Here is a 24,597-nt window from a genome sequence, read left to right as displayed (position 1 = left end):
CAGGGATAAAGTAAAGAGGGGTGAGAGCTAATAGCAATGGAAAAAATTTTTTCAAAATAAAATGCTGAATTCTTTCTCAATATGAATTAATTTTCAAATAAATGGAATTCAATATTTATTAATTGATTGAATTTCTTAATTACCTTTGTGTCACAAACAGTTCCAACATTAGTGAATTCCATGATTGCCCTACTAGGATGTGAGGACTGATAGATAATTTAATTTGTGCTTAATATTTGTATATGTTTTCATTAAGTAAGATAATATATGTTTCTTGATGCCCATCATCAAAACTGAAAGCTTGCAGACCTCTCTTTCCATCTTAGAATTTGCATATTTGTTGTGTAGTCTGTAAAGAATTGAACAACCAGACTTGAAATCTGTGTTAGTATTAGAATTACAGTAAAGATTATTTTCAACTTACATACTACAGGAATCACCTTTTCCATATTATTTTTGCGTACCCCGCACCTAGTCATCTGCTGTGGTTGTACTTGTGCAGTCATATGATTGTAGCAGAGGTTCCTGTAGGGGACGGATGGGAGCTCAGCTGGGCAGAGGCTTTCTCACACTAACTCTTACCATGCTGCTTTGTGCAAGGTCAAGCCTGGTCCATTGAATTACTTCATCTGTTTTGACTCTATAGGCAAGGAGAGAGTGTACATCCACCTCTTGTTCCTTGTTTGCAGCAGTTTACACTGGTTGGGAATTAAGCCAGATGTGGCTTCAGAGATAGAGGCTATTATCTTGTTTAAGGCATTTTTCGTTTAGAAAGTTAGTGGGATGAAGATAACTCCCTAAAAATTACTGTTAATTTCAAAATTGGCTTCCTGAGAGAAAAATTGCCTTGCTTCATATTTAAAACTCAGACTAAGATTTATTTAGTCTATAAATAGACTCTTCTCCTAGACTATTTTTAATAGTTCAGTTTGGATTCCAAAATATTTATAAATGTTCTAATTTCAGAATAATAATACATATAGAAGACTGGGGGAGGTATGGACTATAGTTTTCAAAATCTTGTTTATATTTTGATTGAATGATGAACAAGTTAATGTGACACTAGAAGAAAAGGATTGACAGTAGAGAGTATGCTTAGTGTCAACTGCCTCTAGTCACCTTGGCCAGTGTCCTAGGAATTACTTATTTTGTCTCTTTGCCACTGTAGATTTAGGTAATCAATGAAGAGCATCAGTCCTACCTCTTACAATTTAGTCTGATCAATTGCTCCTCTCTTCCTATTTTGGAAATAGCTTAATTTGAACCCTCATCTCTCACATACTGGTACCCTGTTTCCCCGAAAATAAGACAGTGTCTTATATTAATTTTTGCTTCCAAAGATGCACTAGGTCTTATTTCAGGGGATGTCTTATTTTTTCATGAAGAAGAATACGGTACACATTTATTGTTAAATGAAAATAAAGGAAATTTATTACCTGTATACGGTACAGTAGTACGGTAATTGTCAACACAAACCAGACAAACTGTGAATCCTACAGTGTCAAGAATTTACTCATTTATTCAATGACAATCATGTCATCATCTTCTGGAACATCATCATAACAATCCAATTCCTGAATTTCCTGGTGAATTTCTTGTGACTCCATTTCTTTCAGAATCAGTGGACCAAATCTCTCATGTTTAGCAATAGCACTGTCTTTAAATGAGTACTTCTTGTCAAGGTAGCCTGCTCGCAGTGCATTTGCAATGCAACTGTCAGTGATTTTCTCCCATGAATTCTTCACCCAAGTCACAACTTCTTGCAGTTTAGGTTTCACCAAGTTTACGGTAAATTAATTTTCATTCTGAGACAGAGCCTTGGGGGGGGGGCGCTTATTTTTGGGGAGATGCCTTATATTTCACTCAGAAGGAAACCTGTAAGTAGGTCTTATTTTCAGAGGATGTCTTATTTTTGGGGAAACATGGTAGATAGTGAGTTTCCTTCCTTAAGTCTTTTTTCTTTTTAATCTAGCCTTTATATTTGTCCCATAATGTGATTACCCAGATAAAACCTTTTGAGGATATCCAACTTTCTAGACTAACCCAAACTTTTTATTAGTGCTTACATGCCTATCTGCCTGGCCCTTGGCCTGATACTCCTTCCTTAGTGATATCCTGCCAGAGCAGGTTTTGAATGTGCCCTTGAAATTACTGTCTTTGCCTCTGCCTTTTTTTCTGTCTCTTTCTATCCATTGCACTTGTACTTGAAGACTCAGCTTAAGTACTGTTTTCTCTGCAAAGCCTTTCAAGACCCCTTCTCTTTCTATTCTAGGAAGGGCAGTTTTATTCATTGTTCTCTTAGTGTCTAGCCAGTGTCCCGATTATACCCAACATATGTTTGAAGAATTAATTACTTCTATCTATAGACTTATAATAAAATTTATAATATGGTAATGTGATGTTTTTAAATTAAAGTTTTTCTGCCAAACTATTGATAGATTAATCTGTTCTTAGCAAGTAAGCCAACATGAAGTCAAATATTTAATAAAATTTTGCAAAACTTAAATCTTGAGGTCAGTAAACATCTTAAAAATCAGCCTTTGTAATTAGCCCTGAAAAGGTAAGTGCCTTTACATAATAGGATACTGGTAAATATTTGCCATAAGATGATTTTGCTCCCTTGTCTCTTAGTATCATTTATGTACAATTCCACTTTGCTTGTTCTTGGTATCAACTCTAATATAGAGTGCCTTGAGAAAGCAAATTTAAAAACTAGTGAGTGTTGGGTCTAGAGAGAGTAATCTGCAGGTGCTTGATATTTCAAAATTTATCATCTGTAATTATATTTGTATGTTATGTAACATATTTTGAAAGCTAGTAAATTTGAATTTTGTTACAATTACATTTTGACTTCTTTTTAAAAATAATATCTTTTTAAAAAAATATATATATTATTGATTTTGTATAGAGAGGAAGGGAGAGAGATAGAGAGTTAGAAACATCGATGGGAGAGAGTCATCGATTAGCTGCCTCTTGCACACCCCCTACTGGGGATATGCCCAAAACCAAGGTACATGCCCTTGACCGAAATCGAACCTGGGACCTTTCAGTCCCCAAGCTGATGCTCTATCCATTGAGCCAAACCGGTTTCGGCTAAAAATAATATCTTTTTTTAGAAATGTATTTTTTTTGTTGCTTTCAGAGAGGAAGGGAGAGGGAGAGAAATATGGAAACATCAATGATAAGAGAAAATCTTTGATTGGCCGCCTCCTGCATGGCCCTTACTGGTGATTGAGCCCATAGCCCAGGCATGTTTCCTGACCAGGAATCCAGCCATGACCTCCTGGTTCATAGGTTGGCACTCAACCACTGAGCAACACTAGATGGGCTACATTTTGGCTTCTTGACATTAATAGTTACCAGAGACTATTTAAAAATTAAAAAAAATAAATAAATAAAAGACCAACATATTTTATTGATTTTTACAGAGAGGAAGGGAGAGGGATAGAGAGTTAGAAACATGGATGAGAGAGAAATGTCGATCAATGATAAGAAAAAAATCATTGATTAGCTGCCTCCTGCACACCACCTACTGGAGATGTACTGGTAACCAAAGTACATGTCCTTTACCAGAATCGAACCTGTGACCCTTTGGTCTGCAGGCTGACATTCTACCCATTGAGCCAAACCAGTTATGGCACCAGAGACTATTTTTATTGTCATACCTTGGCAGAGGGGTGGAGGCTACTGGCATCTAGAGGGTAGAGGCCAGGGATATTGCCAAATTTCTACAATGCATAGCACAGGCCCCCAAATAAGAAAATACCTGGCCCAAAATATTGATAGCACAACGTTTAACAAATCCTGTCTTTAAAACCATCTATAGGCTGGCTGGCATGGCTCAGTGGTTGAGTAGCGACCTATGAACCAGGAAGTCTTGGTTCAATTCCTGGTCAGGGCACATGCCTAGGCTGCAGGCTTGATTCCCAGTGCGGGGCGTGCAGGAGGCAGCTGATCAATGATTCTCTCATCATTGATGGTTCTATCTCTCTTCCCCTCTCCCTTCCTCTTTGAAATCAATATAAATATATTTTTAAAAATCTATAGAAATAGAATTTGCTATGCAAATTTAATGGGTATATTTATAGTATTTTTAAATATATTTTATTGATTATTTACAGAGAGGAAGAGAGAGCGATAGAAAGTTAGAAACATTGATAAGAGAGAATCATTGATCAGCTGCCTCTTGCACACCCCTATTGGGGATGTGCCTGCAAGCAAGGTACATGCCCTTGACCGGAATTGAACCTGGGACCTTTCAATCCGCAGGCTGACGCTCTATCCACTGAGCCAAACTGGTTTCAGCTATTGTTTTGTATTAGACATTTTTGATATGTTTATTTCTCATCTGAATTATCTTTTAAATTTATTGGAGTTTGGATAGTTCATTACACTATTTTGTCCTTCCTAAGCCAGTTAAACATTTTTTTTAACAAAATATGTACTAAATAAATATTTGATTGATAAATGAGATGAAAAGAGGAATATTTATTTTAAGGGAACATCTTTGTTTATACTTGGGAAATACTGATTGAAACCCATTTCTGTTTGTATATTTCATCAGAAGCCCTGGAGAGTTTTTTTAGCCAGATGCCATGAGGTGGGGTCTGCCACAGGCCATGAGCCATTGCTACTAATGGGAATGCTGGGAGAGAGAAGAGATTTGAGAACCATTGAGACATTTGCTAGTCATATAATTCTAGTTTAAATATATTGTTTTGAATTTTGTTATATTTTATTTGATTTTTTTTAAAGGATGATCTCTGTTAAGTAGCAGTTATTTTACTTTTGAAAATAACAAATATATATTATTCACCACTTATTTACTACTGAACACTTGAGTAATTCAGACTAGTTGTTTCCTCTAGTTTGGGGGTTATTGCTAAAGTTTTCTTATAACTAGAAAGTAAGCTTATTATAAGCTATTCTTCAAAGAGATCATTTTGGCTTATCACAGCAAAGATCAACAACTTTATGGTGTTTTAATTATTTAATTTTCAATAAAGAAATTTTTAGTTGAAGTATTTAGAATGTTTGAAGGATTCATTTCTAATTGTGTATCCCTGCTCCCGCTCCTTAGAATGAATATATATTTGCTTTTAAGAATTTACCAATTCAGCCAAAACTGGTTGGCCATCGGACTCAAGGCTCCTGGGTTGGATTCCGGTCAAGGGCATGTACCTTGGTTGCGGGCACATCCCCAGTAGGAGGTGTGCAGGAGGCAGCTGGTGGATGTTTCTCTTTCATCGATGTTTCTGGCTATCTGTCCCTCTCCCTTCTTCTCTGTAAAAAGTCAATAAAAAGTCAATGTATTAAAAAAAAAAAAAAAAAAAAAAAGAATTTACCAATTCTTTAGGCTTTGATTGAATTTGGTGAGGAAATTATGACAATAGAAATAATATTTTAGCCTATCATATAAGAAAAATGTTTGGAAATAAGGATACGTTTAAGTATAGATCAGTCTTTAGATAAATGTTGTTATACTAGAGGCCCGATACCTAAAATTCGTGCAAGGGGCTCGGCCCTGGCTTCTCCGGCTGCCTTGGCCTCACAGCCCCGGCTTCTTCCGGAAGGTCACCTGGAAGGTCGTACAGACAGTTGTCCGGAAGGTTGTCTGGATGATCATTCTGCTTTCCGGTCTAATTAGCATATTAGCTCTTTATTATATAGGATTGGTAATGATTTTGCACTTAAGTAATATAATTTTTAGTTATACAGTATAATGTCTTTCTAGAAAAAAGCAGAAGAAGCTCATAAAATATTTGAAGGTCTTGGCCCAAAAGTTGAACTGGTAAGTAAAATATTATTTTTTTTATTTTTAGTGCTTTTTTGGTATTAGTTTTTCTTGGGATAAGATGGAATACAATCTACTGATTTTGAGGTGAGAGCAATATAGCTGGGCAGTAATTTAAAAAAAAAAAATCTTTATTGCTCAGATTATTACAATTGTTTTTCCTTCCCCTCTCCCCCATATCTCCCTTCCACCCGGTTTCCACCCCACCCTCCGCCCTTATCTCCCCCCACATTGTCCTCATCCATAGCCCCTCCCACACCCTTTTCCCCCTGATAATTATCAATCCACTCCCTTTCTTTGCCCCTGATTCTATTATATTCACCAGTTTATTCTGTTCCTCAGATTTTTAATTCACTTGATTTTTAGATTCACTTGTTGATATATATGTATTTGTTGATCACAATTTTTATCTTTACATTTTTCTTCTTCTTCCTCTTCTTAAAGAATACCTTTCAGCCAAAACCAGTTTGGCTCAGTGGATAGAGCATCATCCTGCAGACTGAAAGGTCCCAGGTTCAATTCCAGTCAAGGGCATGTACCTTGGTTGTGGGTACATTTCCAGTAGGGGGTGTGCAAGAGGCAGCTGATCAATGATTCTCTCTCATTGATGTTTCTAACTCTATCCCTCTCTCTTCAAAAAAAAAAAATCAATAATAATAATAAAAAAAGAAGTCCTTTCAGCATTTCATGTAATACTGATTTGGTGGTGATGAACTTCTTTAGCTTTTTCTTATCTGTGAAGCTTTTTATCTGCCCTTCAATTCTGAATGATAACTTAGCTGTGTAGAATAATCTTGGTTGTAGGTTCTTGCTATTCATCACTTTGAATACTGGCCTGCATAGTTTCTGTTGAGAAATCAGCTGATAGTCGTATGGGTGCTTCCTTATAGGTAACTGTTTATTTTCTTGCTGCTTGTAAGATTCTCTCTTTGTCTTTTGCCCTTGGCATTTTAATTATGATGTGTCTTGGTGTGGTCCTCTTTGGATTTTTTTTGTTTGGGGTTCTATGCACTTACTGTACTTGTAAGTCTAATTCTTTCACCAAGTGGGGGAAGTTTTTTGACATTATTTCTTCAAATAGGTTTTCAGTATCTTGCTCTCTCTCTTCTGGCACCCCCATAATTCTGATGTTGGTACGTTTGAAGTTGTCCTAGAGGCTTCTTAACACTATCTTCAACTTTCCGGATTCTCTTTTTTTCTTGCTTCTCCAGAGAAGTGTCCTTTACCTCTTTGTATTCCAAATCTTTGACTTGATTCTTGCACTCCTCTAGTCTGCTGTTTGGTCTCTGTATAATATTTTTTATTTCCATCAGTGTATGTTTAATTTCTAGTTGGTCCTTTTTCATATCCTTGAGAGTCTCATTAAATCTATAAGCCTTTTCTAGAAAATTCTTCAAAAACCATATAACCGTGGTTTTGAACTCTATATCCAGTCTTTTGTTCTCCTCCATTTCTTTTGTTTGAGATCTATTTCGTTTTCTCGGCATTTTTGCTGCTTCCCTGAGTTGGTAGGGTGGCGTTGTGTGCTTGGTGTCCTATATGGTCTGGTGAGTCAGCCTCCCCTGAGGTAGACACTCTTAATGCTCCCCTTTGTGTACTGCAAGTACAGCCTCATTGTAGTTAAGTCTTGATTGTTGTTGGTATCACTGGGAGGAATTGACCTCCAGGCCTATTGGATGTGAGTATCAGCTATGTCTATACCAGGATACCTTCTGTATTGGAGACAGTCTTAAAGGATCAGACTTGCAAATTTGCAAAAGCCTCTGCGTTCAGCTTTGATGGGGCGGAGTCTCAGGGCTGAGTCGCCAGTCTTGGCTTCCTGTCAGTCCTGCCCTTGTGCACACTCAGACCTCTGCCTCCCATGGATCCCCTAAGTTTCTGCCTGACAGTCCAGATTCCCCTTGTAAGAGCGTGGGTGCCCCAGGGGCTCACCCTGAACTGGGTTTCAGTGCTCAGTGCAGTCGGAACTGGGGATTCAGTGCAGATAGGAGCTTCGGACTCCTTCCACTATGGAGAGACCTCAGCAACTTCCGTGGTCAGACCTCTCTGCGTGCACTCACTCAGCGCTGCGGCTCCGGCTCCCCTGGTCTTTCAGTCTTTGAGTCTCCAGGTGCCTTTCTCTACAGTCCAGACTCCACCCATATGAGCCTGAGTCCATGGGGTTTTGGCTGGGGCCGGGGTTCAGTGCAGTTGGAACTGGGATTCAATGCAGTGGGGGGGCTTCCTTTCCCCTCCCGCCAGCCAGGCACTCGCCTGCCTTTCCTCTCTGTGCGAGCGTCTCCCTCCCTCAGCGCTTTGCGGCTCCCGATTCGATCCGTGAGCCTCTCTCCTTTTTAGCTGTAGATTTCCTGCTCAGCCAGCTTTCCTGTGGTTTTGGATGATGTCTGTTCTGTCTTATAGTTGTTATTTTGAAATTGTTGTGCTAGAGGGCAGTTCAGGTGTGTACCTAGGCCGCCACCTTGGTTATCTCCAGCTGGGCAGTAATTTGTGATCAAATTCAACATAATGGTGCATGACCAAAAGGTTGCAGGTTTGATTCCCAGTCAGGACACATGCCTTAGGTTGTGGGTTCGATCCCAGTCAGGCATGTACAGGAAGCAACCAATTGATGTCTCTTTCTCACATTGATGTCTCTCTCTCTCTTTCTCCCTTCTTCTTTCTCTAAAAATCAATAAAAAAACATATCGGGTAAGGGTTAAAATAATAATAATGGTGCAGGAACTTGGTTACCTTTGAAAAGCATTATCCTGGGCAGCTATTTAATCATCCACATAGAAGGAGAAAGAAGTAAGAACCGAAATAGAAAGCTCTTTGAATCATTCTGTTAGGATGATGATAGTGCTTAAGCTTTCTTTGCCTTTAAAATTAAAAATGGATGATTTTTATTATGGAATACAGTGGATTTATAAACTTTCTAGGAAGGGCATTATTAGAGTTATTCAGGGAACCTGACAGTCTGGAGATTTTGGTAGGGCACATATTGTGTAGACCCATTAGTACTTTATTTAGCCTTACAGTAAAATATAATTTGTTTCCTTGTCTCTTTATAGACATATGTACAACATTTTATCTATAAATATTTGATTCTATTTTATAGCCACTCTATAACCAGCCATCAGATACCAAGGTGTACCATGAGAACATCAAAACGTAAGTATTTATTGTTTAGAGTTCCACAGTTAAAGACCATATATTCTATAAAGAGATTGTTTTTATGTTATCTTCTAACATATTATTGTAATATAGTGTTGGTATATTTTAGATTTGTGTAATTTGCTGTCATTTTACTATATGTTATCTTTCTCTGGCTTCTTGGGGGTTGGGGTAACAGCTTTGAGTTTCCGAGGCCAAAAAATGAAATAAGTTATTGCATAAAACTAGCTGGTTTTATAATCTGCTAGTAAAAAAGGTGGATACTTAACATTGAAATGGCTTACCTTGAGGCTTGAATTTTTTGCCTCCTGTTTTGTCTTTTTTTCAGTGGAGTACCTGCAAGGCGCATGATGAAGTAAGATAATGAAGCTTTTTCATTTAAGACTAGTGATGACACCGTCCCCCACCAAGCCACATCTGCCATTGCAAAGTAGAAGTGCCACGGATCATTTTATCATTATTCAAAATCCTATTCTAGGGAAATCCCTTCCATGACTCTTGCTAATGACGGTATTTGTAGACCCTTCTGCCATTTAATGTCCTGGTGCCTTGGAAGCGCTCAGTCACCTCACCTGGGTGAGGAAAGCTCCAAAGTGTAGTTTGTTTAGCCTTGCTCATCCTAGATACCAGGCCTTTATGGATGCGGATTTTGGAATGAGAAAATAAGTAAAAGAGAAAACCTAATTTCTTGATCTGATTGAAGAAAAGTGGAGGCTAGATAGTTATCTTTTTAAAAAAATTATCATACTTTAAGAGAATTTTAGGTGAATTATTATTGTTTGTAACAAAAATGTGATATTTCTACTTTATATGTTTTATTCATAATGAAAAATTATAGTTATTAGTAAGTTAATAATGAGCACATTGCTATATATGTGTATATATATACATATATATATGTACACACACATATATATTTTTTCCTTTTAAAAAATTTCTTATTGAGAGTATGTGCAATAGTTGACTACTTTGCAGAACTGGTGGCAGATATAATTTGCATGGTATGCATGAAAAGTATTGAAAGTGAATAATTTTAACTTTTGTTAAGAAAGTGGTTCATAATTAAAGTCTTAGAATTTTTCTGTGAGATGCTACTGCAGTCTTGACACCCTTAGGTTAGGCAGAAGTCATATAAAATATGCCTTGTTTTGAATTTGCTTAGCTATTTTAACATTTTTAAAAAGAATATTGAATAAAATATAGTTAGCTATTTTTAATTATTTTCCCCCCCACAAAGCTTCAGTTAATGTCTGTGTTCTGTCTTTTCCTCCCAATATTAGCTGGAGAGCAGCTCTGTCTGACGTATTTCATGTTATCTACACTGTGCTGAGCTGGTTACTGACTGACTGACTTCTTTAAATTCTTAGGAAACATTTTTAATTATACTTATTGTTATTTGCTTTTGAGTAGCACGTAATTACAATTAGAGCAAACTGAATAGATGGTGTTGCTTCTACTGTACGTGTGAAATTCCTTGTGAAATATCATTTACTCAGCTGCATGCACCCATTATGATCATTGAGTAGCTATTCTTTCATTATTGCCATTTGCTTTGTATGAAATAGCAAATGTACATTTTAATAATTCTTTTAACCTCTTGGCTACTTTCCCATATAGCCAGCTCCTGACTGTCCATGCTTATTTGAGTGGAGCCAGTGTCACTGTTAGTCCTGAGTGGCAGATAATCCAAAAAATTACTTCTCGTTGCCTTGGCCTTGTATTTATATTTGAATAATCAGCTTGAAATCCTTTCTGGAAGTAGGTGGGGTATAAATATTTATATTTGAACCTGCATGTTATTGTTTTTGAAGGTCACAATGCTTCAAACTTAAAAAGTGAAATTATGTTAAGGTTTAAGAGAAGTTTTCCTGTCTTGTCACATTGCCCTCCAATACTTCTTAGAGTGGGTCTTGTCATTTCTGTGACTGAAGAAAATCTTCTATTTAAAGCAGAAATCACCTCTCTGTGTTGGTATACTTTCTCATATAAGGGAGGTGAGCACCAATCCTGAGGTAGGGAGGTAACTTAAAGGCTTTTCCTTCCCTTCTACCTCCCCTCCATCAGAGAGTACAGAGATGTTTATATTGCCAAGGTTCTTAAGAACTGTGCCATTATAAATTGAAAATAATATTTATCTCATAATTGGATATAATTGAAAACGAACTATTTATATAAAATTTTGTTGTAGAATGGGAGGAATTTTAGTCAGCTCTAATTATTGCAAAAGTCTTATTTTGCAGGGTGAAAATTAAGATTAATTTTTATTACATCATATGTTCTTAAGTGATCTTTGTTTTTCAGTGTCTGTGAAAAATAAGTGAATACATTATTAAAGTATGCATTTTCTTAATGTCATACAACCATATTTTTTTTTTCTAGAAACCAGGTGATGAGGAAAAAACTCATTTTATTTTTTAAAAGAAGAAATCATGCAAGAAAACAAAGGGTGAGGCCCTATCCTTGTTAACTGAAATTTGTACAGCTTTCCCATTCATGCCCGTGTAGGTATTTGCTTCCCATTATTAATGAGATGGTTCTTGATTGTATTTGAAAGAAGGTTGTTTACTTAGAAAGTAAAAATAGATGTAACTTAACTATAAATTAACTTCTAACAACCTTTTGATATCATAATTCATGTTTAATGTTATTAGTAAACTAATATTCTTGGTTGTCTATGTATAAAATTTTTATCTAGCTAACTAAAGAAAATGGTGAGTAGTTAAAAAAATATGATAAACAGGATGATCTACATTTATTCTCTTAACCCTCAAAGAAATGTGGGTAAGTTACAGTCTGCTCATAACATATTACTGTTTTCTCATTAGGAGTTGGGTCAGCTAAAAGTTAGCTTTTTCAAATTTTAGAGAGTTAGTTTTTCATATTTATTATATGACTTGCAGTCCAAAAGTTTTTTAAGTGTACTTTTCATGGAAATTAAATTACAGAAAATATAATGCCAATATTCGTATTTTCATAACACATCTACTGATTTTTTATAAACTTTTGTTTCATTTAAATTCAGTTGTTTAATAAATAAGTGTTGTTCTTTAATCCACATTGGAAGTGAACTTTGTACCTTATATTTAATGACCTGACAGTTAATGAATTGCAACATTCTAGAGTTAGCAGCTTTTATTTGGAGTGTAACTTCTAATGTTCTAATTTGCCAACCTAGCCCTTTGGTCTTGAATTTTATGTGTGTTTGTGTGCCAAGAACAGAAATCTACACATATAAAAGCCTAAGTGACCATTACGACCAGTTGACTGGTCGCTATGACGCGCACTGACCATCATGGGGCAGATGCTCAATGGAAGAGCTGTCCCCTCATGTCAGTGTGCTCTCACAGCCGACCTCCCGTGGCCAGCCAACCAGCTCAGAACGGCCCCAATCAGGACAGGGTGAGATGGCCACAATCAGCCTATTCGCTGGCCCGGCCGAGGGACCCTGCCTGTACACAAATTTGTGCACTGGGCCTCTAGTATTAAATAAGAAATTAGCCAAAGTATTTTTTTCTTTATTCAGTAATTTTGTTGTAATTGTGGTAATTTCTAAATTTGCTATCTAGTGAAGCAAACACAGAAGCTCAGGTTTTCTTCTTATACATCAGTAGAGTAGCTATAAAGTTTCTGTGTTCACTGATTTGTTTAATGTTCATTTGCTGCACATACCCATTCTACAATGGTGAGCAAGATAGCCATATGGTTTTAGCCAAGGTATAATTGAGGATAGATAGGTCAGCAGGCAATTGCAGTACTGTGATCATATACAGATGATGGTGAGCATGTAAGAGGGACAGTTAATGCAGGTATGAATCATGAAGAGAAGTTTCACAGGAAAACGAGTATGCCTGTAACTTGAATAGCAGAGGGAATAGCTTAAATGAAGATTCGGGAGGGAAAGTGGATTGTGTGATGAAGATCCAGGAGGTAGAGTGGAATGTCCCAGGTTTAGAGATGGCTGGGGCTTAGACTGAGCTGGGAGTGGTGAGAAATGAGGCTGCTGGGGAAAGCCAGGGAAAGCCCTACACAGCCCAGAAGGTCACTCTTTGGATTAGATCCTGAGAGTATCTTTTTAGTGTTTGAACTGAGGGAGTGAAGTGTTTTGATTTGGATTTTAAGAATTTGCATCTTGCTACACTATTAAGAATGTGCCATGTGGGTACCTGAAATACCAGAGGGAGGGACCACTTTGTAAACCACTATGCTGTACACCTGAAACTAATAACAAAATAATAGTGGATATAAATTATAATTGAATAACAAATTTGATTGTATAAGAGAATGCATGGTAGACATTAGGAGGTTCTTTAATCTAGATGAGTATTGATGTCAGCCTGAACTGAGGAGGTGGTGGTACAGGTGGAGTAAAACAGACATGTAGGAGTGGGAAAAAATGGTTAGGAAGTTGTTGGCGTGGGATATGGAGTATGAGGAAGATAATTTTCTCTTCTCTGATGTCACTTTTTGAGATGACTAATGTTAACAGTTTTTCACAAGTCCTTCCACACTTTTTTTATTTGTGTGTCATCAGACACATACATAGTTCTGTGCAGGAGGGTTCTTCTTTTTGTGTTTTTGATACTTATAAAAGTAGATTATACATTACTCATTTTTGTAAAAGTATTCTTGATTTCATGTCATTTGCTAAGTTTTTGTAATCATAAATTACAACCAATATCTATCTTTTCTAGACTGTCAAAAATGTTTATTACATAGCATCCTATGTAATAAAAGGCTAATATGCAAATCAACCGAATGGTGAAATGACTAATTGCTATGGTGGCACTGACCACCAAGGGGCAAACACTCGATGTAGGAACTGCCCCCTGGTGGTCAGTGCGCTCCGATAGGGGGAGCACCTCTCAGCCAGAAGCTGGGCTCACGCTGGCGATTGTGGTGGCGATGGTGGGAGCCTCTCCCGCCTCCTCATTCGTGCTGAGGATGTCCAACAGCCAGCTTAGGCCCGCTCCAGTGCAGGGAACAGGCCTAAGCTGTCAGTCAGACATCCCCTGAGGACTCCCAGACTGCAAGAGGGCGCAGGCTGGGCTGAGGAGGAACACACACACCCTCCCCGAGTGCATGAATTTTGTGCACTGGCCCTCTATTAATTTATAATAACAAAAATATGAAAGTAAGCAAAAATACCCAATAGTAGTGGAATGATTAACTTAAAAAACATCCCACCAAAATATGCTCTGTATGTCAGATTTTTCATATGCAATGCAGCTCCCATACTCTCCCCTCTTTTAGATCGAGGACAGCGCTTTTTTTTTTTTTTTTTTTTTTAATATATTTTATTGATTTTTTACAGAGAGGAAGAGAAAGGGACAGAGAGCTAGAAACATCGATGAGAGAGAATCATCAATCAGCTGCCTCTTGCACACCCCCTACTGGGGATGTGCCCGCAACCAAGGTACATGCCCTTGATCGGAATCGAACCCAGGACCTTTCAGTCCACAGGCCAAACAGGTTTCGGCGAGGACAGCTTTTTATTCACAGTTGAATTATAGGCCAAATGTACTTCTGACTTTACCTTAAGAACTAACATGTACTTTAAAGTATTAGGTTTATCAGAATCACAGAGTTTTGTTTAATTTTTAATTTGCTCTGGGTATTTAATAGGAACAAAAAATCTGCCAACGTTATGATCAACTCATGGAAGCATGGGAGAAAAAAGTGGACAGAATAGAAAATAATCCTCGGAGAAAAGCTAAAGAAAGCAAAACAAGGGAGTACTATGAAAAGCAGTTTCCAGAAATTCGAAAACAAAGAGAACAGCAAGAAAGATTTCAACGGTAAGTATAATAGTTTGGTGTTTAATGGCTATGCTGTTTTCTTGGAATCTCACTTTTGATCTTCCACAGTATTTATTGTTATCAGATTAATCATTAAGAAAGATTATAAAGAACTTTTGTTTTTAATATGTCTTGGTGAATTTAATATTTTTAATATTTAATAATGATGTTGAATCTAAATTTGTTAATTTTTTAAAGAAATATGTTTTTATTGATTTAAGAGAAAGGAAGGGAAAGGGAAGAAGGTTAGAAACATCAATGATGAGAGAAAAATCATTGATTGGCTGCCTCCTACTGCTCTCCACTGGGGATTGAGTTCGAAACCCAGGCATATTCTCTGACTGGGAATTGAACCATGACCTCCTGATCGACACTCAGCCATTGAGCCGCATTGGCTGGACTTAAGTGAATATTTTTAAATTAATTATTCAATTCTTGAAAATACTCATTTCTTTGGAAATGATAATTAATAAGAATAGACCTGAGTATCTCGTACCTACCAACATAGTCAAACAGTATTAAATTGGTTGCTAATTATAAAATTCTTTGATATTGGTAAAATATTTTCTGATTTGTTTTTACTTTTAGAGAACAAGTATTTTGCAAAGGCAAAAACATTAGTGTTCTGCTCTTTATTATGTCATATAACAGTCATGTAAGCTCTTTTAATTATGATTAAGTTTTTTTTATGAGGGATGATGGTTGTGTTTTTCTTCCCTCTTTAAAAAAAAAATGTTTGATGTATTTTTCTAAACCTGCTATTCTAGTCTCTGGAAGGCATGCAAAAACTGGTATTTGAAATGGAAATGTCACCAATAACTGGTTTTCCAGAAGTTTCCCATAAATAAATAGTTCTGTCATTTGAACTCTGACATGCAACCTTTAAACCTTAATCTTGGCATTTAAATTATTACTAGTTTTATAGATGACTCAAGCAAATTAATTTAGGTTTCTTCTCTGACTTCTAGTTGATTAAAAAAGTCTTATTCAGAAAAGTAATCTATACAAAAGTAATTTAATTTATATATCTTCTTTATAAAAGGCTTTTAAATATATTTGTAATTTCTCTCTCATACTTAGAGTTGGGCAGAGGGGAGCTGGTCTTTCAGCCACTATTGCTAGAAGTGAACATGAGATTTCTGAGATTATTGACGGGCTCTCTGAGCAGGAGGTAAGAAAATAAATTGATCTAATTTAATTCATTATTCAGGAATTTTAGCCTCATTAATTTTTAATTTGCTACAGGTATTTAATAGGAACAAAAAATCTGCCAACGTTACGATCAACTCATGGAAGCATGTAAGAAAAAAGTGGACAGAATAAAAAATAAAGGTTTATTTGTACACAAGTGAGGGAATAGTCCAAAGACTGTGGTCAATCATTAGAAATTTTAAAGAAGGCAGTCACATGATCATATCAGTGTTTTACAAATACGGCTTTGGCCGCATGGAGGTGGGGAAAGAGAAGAGGAGACTATTATAAAAATAAGGACCTGAGCCAGAATAATAGTGGTAGATAATAGGAGGGAGCTGAAAGGAGAGATTATAGAAGGTAGAATGGACAGGACAAGATTTAATGGATTAAGTGTGGAGGTGAGAAAGTGACATCATGGTTTGTAGGTTAGAGAACTGAGCTGGTAGTGCCATCTCATAAAATAGCAAAAGAGCATTATTTTGCAGATGTTTGTATATTCACTTGTTGTGGTTTCCAAAGAATGCTCTCTAGCCTAAAAGAGAGATAGGATGTGACATTATTAAATCATTGATTGCTGAATAAGAATACATTTCAGTCAAGAACACTGAGTCTTTGTAGCTATGTTCAGACTGAGTCTTTGAGGCTTGTTTCAAAATCATCTACTTAATGAGTTTTGCTAGTTTTGATTTTATAACATGGCTTTTTAAAACCTCATCTCTAAATTTGAGAAGTCTTGATTATTTGAATTTGGTAGTCCCTTAAGTAATGATCAAAGACAATTATTATGTTGCTGTATATTTCAAGATTTGTGGCCATAATTCCTAGAATGATGACTAAACCAATGTTAAATTTCTTAGCTTGCTTTTTGCCTGAAACCATATAAGCCTCTATAACTAGTATCAGTTGAGGTGATTTCAAACTAATGTCTGCTGCAAACAGTACTTTGGTGTTCAAACCGATTGAGAGTACCTCATAAAGTTACAGACTTTCTAAGGACTTGTAAGGTAATATCTTCCCTAAGGGAAAAGTATTAGGGAAAGACCTAGCCTCTTACTGAGATTAATACGTACTTTAACTTTGGTAAAAGTTTTTTCTTGGCATTTTGTCCTTATAAACTAAAGTTAAACCTTGGGAAAAGAAATTTTATAGACATGAAGAGTTTCAGTTAAATTGCTAAGGATAATAGTCTTAAAATTTTAATGGAAAGATTATGTAAGATTAGCAAGAAGCATTTAATTCCTAAGTGAGTTTAGTTACTTTAAAATCAGTGATCCTAAAATTTGGTACCTGTTTAATTTTCTGTTCATTGTTCTCTAAAATGATGCCACGGTTTGTTGTCTAAAGTGGTGTTAAGACTTTAAAAAACGTGACTAAATAGAATTAATATGCCTCATAAGGTCATTATTATATCAGTGAACTTGACATAACTTTTTATCCTCTATATCTAAAAGTTTCATTTGAAATGTCAGCTTTTAAGTAAAGAACTCTTTTTAAATTGTGGATTATAAAACAAATAATATGTATGCTTTCTGACTCTTTAATTCACTGAATGGATATTTATTAGATATATAAATAATTACTATATGTTAGACGTTATGGTATGCACTACTATTGGAATGGAAGATTCGACATAGCTAAGATGGCCATATTACTTAACCAGGGGTCCTCAAACTTTTTAAAGTGGGGGCCAGATCACGGTCCCTCAGAGAGCTGGAGGGCCGGACTATATGAACTACTAATTCCTACTGTAACACCTCGGCTGTGCTCACTGCCCAAAAAACCTGGCTGGCCGGATCAGACTCCTCTGCGGGCCGCATGTGGCCCGCGGGCCGTAGTTTGAAGACCCCTGATACAGATTTAATGCAATCCCCATCAAAACCCTAGTCATTTTAAAAATAAATTAAAAAAGCAAAAATATCAGATTTGTATGGAATCCCAAAGATCCCGAATAACCAAAACAGTTTGGAGAAAAAAGAACTAAGCTGGAAGTATCACACTATCTGACTTCAAATTATACTATAGAGCTACGATAATCAAAATAGAATGGTGTTTGCAGAAAAACAGACACACAGACCAGTGGAACAGAATTGAGAGCCCAGAAATAAAATCACATGTATATATGGACAAATAATTTTTGACAAAGGAGCCAAAAAACACAATGGAGAAAAGAAAGCCTCTTCAATAAATGGTGCTGGGAAAATTGGAAAGCTACATGCAGAAGAATAAAACTAGATTACAGTTTTTTTCCGTCTAAAAAACTAATTCAAAATGGGCCAAAGATCTAAATATAAGACCCAAAACAATAAATGGCATAGAAGAAAACATAGGTGCTAATCTTATGGATTTTGGTCATAGAGAATATTTTATGAATTTAATTCTTAAGGTAAGGGAAGTAAAGGAAAAAATAAACTAATGGGACTATATCGAACTAAAAAGCTTTTGCACAGCAAAAGAACCTGCCAACAAACAAAAAGGCAACCAACTGAATGGGAGATAAGGGGTTAAAATCCAAAATCTACAAAGAACTTATAAAATTCAACACCAACAAACAATCTAATTAAAAAATAGTCAGTGGGCCTGAACAGATACCTCTCCTGAGAAGACATACAAAAGGCCAACAGATATATGAAGAGATGTTCAATTTCAATAGCTATTAGGGAAATATAAATCAAAACGACAATACCACCTCATACCTGTTAGAATTTTATTATCAATAAGACAGGTATTAAGTGTTGGGAAAAACAGTGTGGCGGTTCCTCAAAAAATTAAGAGTAGAGTTAACATATAATTCAGCAATCCTTCTCCTGGATACCTACCTGTAAAACTTAAAAACCAATAGATAGAGCGTCAGTCTGGGGACTGAAAGGTCCCAGGTTCGATTCTGGTCAAGGGCATGTACCTTGGTTGCGGGCACATCCCCAGTAGGGGGTGTGTAGGAGGCAGCTGATCGACGTTTCTCCGTCATTGATGTTTCTGACTATCTCTCTCCCTTCCTCACTAAAAAATCAATAAAATATATTAAAAAACACTAAAAAACAATTATTCATAAAGCTCTATGGACCTCTATGTTCATTGCAGCATTATTCACAGTGGCCAGGGCATAAAGACAATCAAAGTGTCCTTCCATGGAGGACTGGATAAGAAGATCTAGTACATATATGCTATAGAATACTAGTCAGCCATAAGAAAAGACAAAATATTGCCATTTGTGACAACATGGATGGATCTTGGGAATATTATGCTAAGTGAATAAGTCAGAAAAGCTAAGAACCATATGATTTCACTCATGTGGGAAAAACTGAAATTCAAAGACATGGACGACAGTCTGATGGTTACAGAAGGAAGGGGGTGGTGGGGGATAAATGTGCCACATATATGGTGACGGAAGATGATTTGACTTTTCGTGGTGGACACACTATGCAATATACAGATGATGTATCATAGCAATGTACACTTGAAACACGTATGACCCTATTAACCAATTTCACCCCTGAAAATAACTTAAAACCTTTTATCAACTTGTAGTAATAGATTATAACAAATATTAGAGGCCTGGTGCACAGATTCATGCACTGGTAGGGCCCCTTGACTTGGCCTGCAGGTCCGGGCTGAAAACAGCTCTCTGACAACTCCTGATGGGTTCTGGATTGTGAAAGGGGGTAGGCCAGGCCAAGGGACCCCACTGGTTCACAATTGGGGCCAGGGAGAGATCACAGGAGGACTCCAGTGCATGTCCGGTCTGTTTCAATTGGCCAGGCCCCAGCAGCAAGCTAACCTACTGGTCGAGCATCTGCCTCCTGATAGTCAGTGTGCATCATAGCGACTGGTCTAATGGTCCAATGAATGGTCAGACACTTAGCAATTAGGCTTTTATTATACTAGAGGCCTGGTGCATGAAATTCATGCACAGAGGTAGGGGTTGTCTCTCAGCCCAGCCTGCACCCTCTCCAATCTGGGACCCCTCTCACAATCCAGGACTGCTGGCTTCCAGCTGCTCACCTGCCTGCCTTCCTGATTGCTCCTAACCACTTCTGCATGCCAGTATGATCACCCCTAATCACTCCCCTGCTAGCCTGATTGATGTCTAACCCTGCCAGCCTGTTTGCCCCCAACCTCACTCCTCTGCTGGCCTGGTCACCCCTAACTGCCCTCCCCTGCAGGCTTGATCACCCCCAACTGCCCTCCCTTGCAGGCCTGGTCCTTCCCATCTGCCTTCCCCTGCTGGCCATCTTGTGTCCACATGAGGGCAGGATCTTTGACCACATGGTGGCAGCCATCTTGTGTGTTGGAGTGATGGTCAATCTGCATATTATTTTATTAGGTAGGATAGAGGCCTGGTGCATGGGTGAGGGGCCAGTTGGTTTGCTGGTGCCCTGGATCAGGGTGGGGGTTCTCTTGGGGCATGGGGCATGGGGCGTGTGGCGTGGGGCGGCCTGGGTGAGGGGCCTGTGGTTGTTTGCAGGCCAGCCACGCCCCCCTGGTGACCCAAGCAGAGGCCCTGGTATCTGGAATTTATTTGTCTTCTACAATTGAAACTTTGTAGCCTGGAGTGAAGGCCTGAGCCAGCCAGGGCTGCAAAAGCTTGGCTTCCTCCATTGCCTAGGCCAACCCTAGCCTCCTGCTCTTCCAGCTCCGTAGCTGTTGCCATTTCTGTTGGAATTTTTTACCTTCTATAATTGAAACTTTGTACCCTTGAGTGGAGGCCTTGGCCAGCCAGGGTGTGAGGAAAGCTTGGCTTCCTTCATTGCCAGGGAAACTCAAGCCTCCCTCCTGCTCTTTGTGGCTGCAGCCATCTTGGTTGGGGTTAATTTGCATACTCAACTCTGATTGGCCGGTGGGCATAATGGAGTGGTGTTTAATTTGCATATTACTCTTTTATCATATAGGATATGTATACTCTATCATTCATTGAATTGTTACTTGTTGGATATTTGAGTAATTACTACATGTGAGATGTTATGCTGTATACTACTATTGTGATTGAACTACGTATTGAACTACAGTGTGGGTTTTTGTTTTTGTTTTAGTATAAAGACAGTCTGTGACTCTCTTTACATTTTATTTTATGTAAACTGCTTTTTTTTTTTTCTCCCCCAGAATAATGAGAAACAAATGCGGCAGCTCTCTGTGATTCCACCTATGATGTTTGATGCAGAACAAAGACGGGTCAAGTTCATTAACATGAATGGGCTTATGGAGGACCCCATGAAGGTTTATAAAGATAGGCAGTTTATGAATGTTTGGACTGACCACGAGAAGGAGATCTTTAAGGACAAGTAATTTAAATTTAAATTATTATCTACTAGAAGCTTACATAGTTAGTAAAAAAAACACTTAGCCCCCTTTTGGCATTTGAATTGATACTGCAAAGTAGAGAATATAGATTTGAGGTGATCTTCCCATAAGTTTATAGGTGGATATATAGGTAACAGATAAGAACTGGGGTTATGTAGTCAGGTTAAGAGAGGTACCCAAACATGGGTGGTATCTGAATCATCTGGGCTGCTTTTTAAAAGTACAGATTTCTGTACTCTGTCATAGACCACTCCAGTCATTTCCTGGTGGATGGCACACAGGAACTTGTGCTCTTTAAGATTCCAGTTGTTCCTCAGGTTGGCAGCTAGGAACCACTGGGATTTTGTTGGTACATATTTCTATTCTCGAGGTTTGCACCCCCCTCCCCTGCTTTTGAGTTGTTAAAATATGTGTTTGTGTGTGTGTGTGTGTGTGTGTGTGTGTGTGTGTGTTGTGTGTTTTTTTTTACACAGGTTTATCCAGCATCCAAAAAACTTTGGACTAATTGCATCCTACTTGGAAAGAAAGGTGAGCAGTGATTGGTATTGAAAATGTTTATAGGTTTTTGATGATCGCTACTTTGAAATTTTATGCTCTAATACCCAAAAATAGTGAATGGCATCTGATTTTTGCAAAGGATTTGCTACAGAAAAGATTTTCATGTGACTAATATAGTGATATTTATAATTATATGCTTACAAATCACAGAACATGGCTAATGAAAATAACCTGATGTGTTTTTCTAAAAACATATAGATTACAATTTTTTTTTAACCTCATTCAATTTCTAATTAAAATATCATGGTCCTAATTTTTCCTGAAATTTTTTTACAGTGGGTTGAATATATTGTTTTGTGGAAAAATATTTAAAGAGACAATTTGAATGTTTACAAATATGCAATAAGAATAGGAATTTAGTTCCTGATTAATAAGAAAGTTGTTGAATGTTTCTGGTAGTTCCTAGTTTTTTTGGTTTTTTTTTTAATGTAATTTGGATTGCTTATTAAAGTAATATACATAATATGTACATTTTTAGAGCCCAACTATGTCATGTGTGTTTCACCTCAATTTATACTTTGAGAAAACCAGAGATTCTCCTAGAAAGTGTTACTTGATTAAAAAAAAAAAAATTATTTAATTGGATCCTCAAAAATATTTCTTTTTTACTTACAGAGTGTTCCTGATTGTGTTTTATATTACTACTTAACCAAGAAAAATGAAAACTATAAAGCCTTAGTTAGAAGGAATTATGGAAAACGTAGAGGAAGAAACCAGGTGTGTATCAATACTGTATGGAAGATGTTTCAGGGTTGGTGTAAACAGGAAGATGAAATTGTTATAATAGGAGCTTTGTACTTAATAATCTGTACTTTGGGGATTGGCGTTTCTATTGAATTAGGATATTATGAACATGCTTTGAAGTTAAACTATATATTTTTAAGTGTTGTATTTTTCATTTTGAATGTATTTAAGTTTCTAGTATGAGAGACTTACTCATTAATGAGAAAATTTTTATACTTCCTTGTCATCTAAATCATGCATCAGTGTTAACAATAATAATGTAATTAAATTTGAGACCCTTAACACCTTATTTACTATATCATCTTTACCAATCCATTGTTTGAGGAAGAGACAGATAGGTAAGAGAGAGAAATATAGCATGGTAACCAGAGTAGTGGATTTAATTTCATTTTTGGAGTTTAGATAGTTTAAATCTTAAAAAGCATTTGAGCCCTGGCTGATGTGCCTCAGTTGGTTGGGTTTTATCCTGTGCATGAAAGATTGCCGGTTCGATTCCCATGTGCCCCCGTCCCGCTGGTAGAGGGCGTTTAGGAGGCAGTTGACTGATGTTTCTCTCCTCACTCTTCCTCTGTCTTAAAAAATCAATTGGGGGGGGGGGGGGGAATCTTAAAATAAATAAATAAATAAATATCTCAAAGAAAGTACTTTACCTAAAAAGATAGTTTTTTATACAATGTAGTATATGTTTTCACAGTTACTTCTTCAAAAATACTCACACCTGTCACAGCTCATGTGTGCTTTACCAGTGGGACTATTGGGAGAATGCAATCACCTGTTATCCTCCACCCCCAGATACAAGTCACACATTGAATTGTCTGCATGAACTTGGACAGCTGCTGATTGCTCCCTAGCATTCCTAAATTTCTTATGGTTTCTGTGCACAGCTACTCTTTCTTCTCTTGGTCTCTTTGGTCACCAGAAACAGGTTGACACAGTTTTTTCATTATTTATAGTCATAATTTTGTGTTTTCTGGGTCATTTTTTCTTACAGAACACTACCTCATAAGATGTAATTACATATTATTCAAAACTTATTTCTTGGTCAAAAAAGTATTGGGAATGTTTCCTAAGTTAACTGTGTGATATGCTGCTAGATGTTGAGTCAGCTGAGATGACCTTGATATATATTTTCAGTGAATTGGTGAGGGAGTCAGAAATAAGATATAGTGAACTGAAGGGAATATAGAAGGTGTGGAAGTGGCAATAGTATAAGTGTAGTCTTGTTTGTAAGATTTGCTCATAAAATAAAACAGAAATGGGTGGCAGGGCTGATGGGGATAAGAAGGGAGGAAAGAGTATGCTTGTACATCAGTGGGACTGAGAGTGTGGAAACGAAGAGATGGATGCTTGTAAAGACTTATAAATTGAATGGCAGCAAATTGAATGTTGGTAGTGAGATAGGAAACTGTCCCACCAAAGGACCCAGGGCTTTCCCCCTGCTTCCTACCGGCAAAGTGGAACCAAGGTCCTTTTGCAAGAAGTGCTTGAGCCCATCTACATTTTCAACAAGTTTCAGCTACAAATTATTTAAAATAGCTTTATTTCTAACTACAAACTAGTATTTATAACATTAATTTTATATTTAGAAATTTTATATGTTACTGTGTACTTTTTTTCAATCCCAGGTAATGTAAAGGGATAATTTGATGTTTATTATACCTTATCAATGCTGGATTAGCAGTGTCTTGCTTGTGATAAAGGGGAAAGCTCTAGTGACAGGAGTGTCTCTGTTAACTCAGAAACATTTGTCTTCTAAAGTTATTGGGGTACCACTTCACTCTCTGTGGCTCACTTGCCTTTGTAGTTCTTAGCCATATTAGTGTTTCCCTCTGCACATTCTTGTTCTATGTGATAGCACCCTTAGCATATCACCGAGTGCATTTGCAGAACTGAGATTTTCCATATGTATCATCATCTTGACCCAACCCTTAGGATGCTTGCCCTCAAGTAGGTTCAGTTTGGGTTTAGTCAGCCTTCCAACATTCTAGTCCCGCTCACAATCACTTGTAGGTTACCTTGAAGATTTTCCTTTTAGTTCTGTAGGTTTTTGGTTGTTTCACTGGA

The 24,597-nt window shown here is 37.2% G+C and overlaps 1 protein-coding gene across 20 annotated transcripts in view; it reads left to right on the top strand.

Moving 5' to 3' along the window:
- Window positions 1–24,597, top strand: part of NCOR1 (nuclear receptor corepressor 1) — a gene marked incomplete at its 3' end in the record, with an annotated part of 185,671 nt that overhangs the window by 69,858 nt on the left and 91,216 nt on the right. For 11 of the 20 annotated variants that reach the window (XM_084861473.1, XM_084861470.1, XM_084861464.1 and 8 more), the window contains exons 7-15: window positions 5,735–5,791; window positions 8,892–8,944; window positions 9,276–9,302; window positions 11,327–11,393; window positions 14,570–14,742; window positions 15,823–15,913; window positions 21,034–21,212; window positions 21,705–21,759; window positions 22,405–22,506. In XM_084861473.1, coding sequence (XP_084717599.1) covers window positions 5,735–5,791; window positions 8,892–8,944; window positions 9,276–9,302; window positions 11,327–11,393; window positions 14,570–14,742; window positions 15,823–15,913; window positions 21,034–21,212; window positions 21,705–21,759; window positions 22,405–22,506 — 804 coding nt within the window. Of the gene's footprint in view, window positions 1–5,734; window positions 5,792–8,891; window positions 8,945–9,275; window positions 9,307–11,326; window positions 11,394–14,569; window positions 14,743–15,822; window positions 15,914–21,033; window positions 21,213–21,704; window positions 21,760–22,404; window positions 22,507–24,597 lie in introns of those variants that run through there. The other 9 variants (XM_084861459.1, XM_084861475.1, XM_084861463.1 and 6 more) reach the window with 2 other exon arrangements.

The sequence above is a fragment of the Pipistrellus hanaki genome, assembly GCF_964339955.1.
Source record: "Pipistrellus hanaki genome assembly, chromosome: 16".
Classification (NCBI taxonomy): Eukaryota; Metazoa; Chordata; class Mammalia; order Chiroptera; family Vespertilionidae; genus Pipistrellus; species Pipistrellus hanaki.
This window is presented reverse-complemented; position numbering and strand designations above follow the sequence as displayed.